The sequence below is a fragment of the Balaenoptera ricei genome, chromosome 15 (assembly GCF_028023285.1).
Source record: "Balaenoptera ricei isolate mBalRic1 chromosome 15, mBalRic1.hap2, whole genome shotgun sequence".
NCBI lineage: Eukaryota > Metazoa > Chordata > Mammalia > Artiodactyla > Balaenopteridae > Balaenoptera > Balaenoptera ricei.
This window is the reverse complement of record NC_082653.1, coordinates 10,003,199-10,006,093: the sequence shown is the minus strand read 5'-3', so window position 1 is coordinate 10,006,093 and position 2,895 is coordinate 10,003,199. Positions and strand designations below refer to the sequence as shown.

The 2,895-nt window shown below is 52.7% G+C and overlaps 1 protein-coding gene across 1 annotated transcript; it reads right to left on the bottom strand.

The window, feature by feature from the left end:
- Positions 1 to 200: 200 nt before the first annotated feature.
- On the bottom strand, positions 201 to 1,368 carry LOC132349130 (serine/threonine-protein kinase pim-1-like). Its single transcript, XM_059897286.1, has one exon. The coding sequence runs from the start codon at positions 1,351 to 1,353 to the stop codon at positions 331 to 333; it is 1,023 nt and encodes a 340-aa protein (XP_059753269.1). The 5' UTR covers positions 1,354 to 1,368; the 3' UTR covers positions 201 to 330.
- Positions 1,369 to 2,895: the final 1,527 nt, after the last annotated feature.

The following is a 2,895-nucleotide window of genomic DNA, read 5'->3' as shown; positions in this document are numbered from 1 at the left end:
GGCTCGAACCCGTGTCCCCTGCATTGGCAGGCGGATTCTTAACCACTGTGCCACCAGGGAAGCCCTCAGCAGAACTCCTGAGGAAGGGAAGAGATCCTATGGCTGGATTCTGACCCACTCCCACCCCACCCCGCCATCCCTGGGAGTTTGCAAAGTCCAGCAGTGCTGGACACCGATGAGAAGGAGAGCTTCCATGGGAGGAGTTGAGGCCTAGGACGGCTGGAGTGGAGTCTCTTCCTCTCTTTGGGAGGCGGCCTCCAGGGCCTGGGGTCTGGAATGAATTGTAAATGTTGTTCCTGTATTAAGCACTGTCCTGCTTGGAGAGAAGTGTCACTGGTACTTGGGAAGCTGGAAACAGACACTTCCCCTCCCTTGAGCATCTGACAGAGAGGGGAGAACCTGCCCGAGAAGCTGTCTGCTGGGCCCTGGCAACAGGCTGTGGAGATGGATCTCAGCAGTTTCCTGGGGCAGGAGGACATCTTGTATCCATGGATGGTTCTGGATTTCTTTGAACGATGGCCGATCTGATGGTCTCGGGGCCAAGCACCATCTAATGAGATGTTGACACTCTGAAGAGACCCTCTGCCTGAAGAAAACTTGGCCCCTGATGATCTCCTCACCGTGCTCAAAGGGAATATCTCCGCAGACCATATCGTACAGCAGGATCCCCAGAAACCAGACGGCTGTTGACTCGCCACGGTAGTGATGGTAGCGGATCCACTCTGGAGGACTATACACTCGGGTCCCATCGAAGTCCGTGTAGACGGTGTCCTCGAGCAGCGCCCCCGACCTGAAGTCGACGAGTTTGAGCTCACCGCGACTGAGGTCGATAAGGATGTTCTCATCCTTGCTGTCGCGGTGAAGCAGCCCGCAGCTGTGGCAGTGCCGCGCGGCCTCCAGCACCTGCCAGAAGAAGCTGCGGGCCAGCTCCGCCTGCAGGGCCCCCCTTTCCGTGATAAAGTCTAAGAGTTCTTGCGCTGGCTCAGGCCTCTCCAGGATCAGGACGAAACTGCTGGGCCTGTCGAACCAGTCCAGGAGCCTAATGACGCTGGGGAAGCCCGAGCTCACCTTCTTCAGGAGAACCACTTCCATGGGCACTCGGGTGCCATTAGGCAGCTCTCCCCAGTCTGAAATACGGTCCTTCTCCACATGCTTGATGGCCACTGGCAAGTGGTTGGCGACACGGACGCCAGAGTAGACCGAGCCGAAGCCGCCGCTGCCCAGGAGCGGGCCCACCTGGTACTGTGACTCCAGGGGGTTCTTCTCCTTGCCGGGCGCCATCCTGGTGGTGTGCAGGTCGTTGCAGGGCGCGGCACGCAGGTGGGCAAGAGAGTTGGTTTTGGACAAGAGCATCGCAACCTCCAGGATGTCGGTGTAGGGACGGAGTCTGGAGGAGCTGCAGCAGGAGCTGGGGCTGGGGTCGTGCCGGTGGCTGTGCCTACGGCTGGGGCTGAGGCTGCAGGTTGTGCTGGGTCTTAGTTGCGGCAGGTGGGATCCTTAGTTGTGGCACGTGAATTCCTAGTTGTGGCATGCATGTGGGATCCAGCTCCCTGACCAGGGATTGAACCCAGGCCCCCTGCATTGGGAGCGTGGAGTCTTATCCACTGTGCCACTAGGGAAGTCCCCTTAATATTTTTCTTTGTGTAAAAAGAAAAGGCTCAGGATCAGAGGCTGTATCATTCTTTGAGAGAATGTCATGAAGATCATCAATCATCAGATCAATACATGCCGGTCATTGGTGTCTGGAATTCTCTTTGTGCACTTACATGAGCACCACTTGCTATTTTAAAATGTTAATTCAGTGAACCAAAATCATACTATCTATCTATCCATGCAACCATGCATTAGAGACATGGTATAATGCAGAGGAGAGAGGCATGGACTCTAGAGCCAGACTGCTTCAGTTTGAAATCTGGCTCTACCATTATTAGCTCTGTGACCTGGAGGGAGTGATTACATGTCTTGGATCTACCCTCTGGACTCAGGGATCTATTCTCTGAGTCATTCTTCTTTTCCCAAGAGATGCAGATCCTGTTTGCAGCTGAGTAGTTTTGCAGCCTGCTTCCTGCCTGCAGAAGTTTGAGGGTTCAAAGGCCTCTTTTCCTTTTGTACTGTCTCTGCTCGTTTTAGTCCAGAGCTGGTTGTGTTTATGCCAATACATTTCTTTTAAAAATGTTGTGGGTCTCCTATGAATTCAGGAGTGGCTTAGCTGGGTGAAGTTGCAGACAAATTGTTGGCCAGGGTTGGGGTCCAATGAAGGCTTGACTGGGGCTGACAAAACTATTTCCAAGATGGCGCACTCATATGACTGGCAAGTGGGTTCTGGGTATTGGCGGGAGGCCTCAGTTCCTCGTCATGTGGGCATCTCCATAGAGTTCTCATGTGTCCTCACAGCACGGCAGCTGGCTTCCCCCAGACCAGGTGATCCAAGAGAGAGCAACACAGAAGCTACAATGTCTCCTATGACCTTACCTGGGAATGTACACATTGTCATTTCCTCAATCTTCTATTGGTGACACAAGAACATAGATGAGGAGGTAAGGACCACCAGAGGCCATCTGGAGGTTGGTTACTAACAGGACTTTTTCAGAGCAAGTCTGAGACAAGTTTTTTTAAATTTAAATCTTAATTTTTTTGTAGCTGCACCATGGGGCATGTGGGATGTTAGTTCCACGACCAGAGATGGAACCTGCACCCCCTGCAGTGGAAGTGTGGAGTCTTGACCACTGGACCACCAGGGAAGCCCTGAGACGAGTTTTTTTTAAATGCCATTTGAGGCCTTGGGGTTTTCTTTAGGTTTGATCTCTGATTGATCTAACAAGCATTTATTTGGTCCCAACCGTGGGCCAGGCACCATGTGAGATGCTGAAGATATAAATACAAGTAAAAATCCAC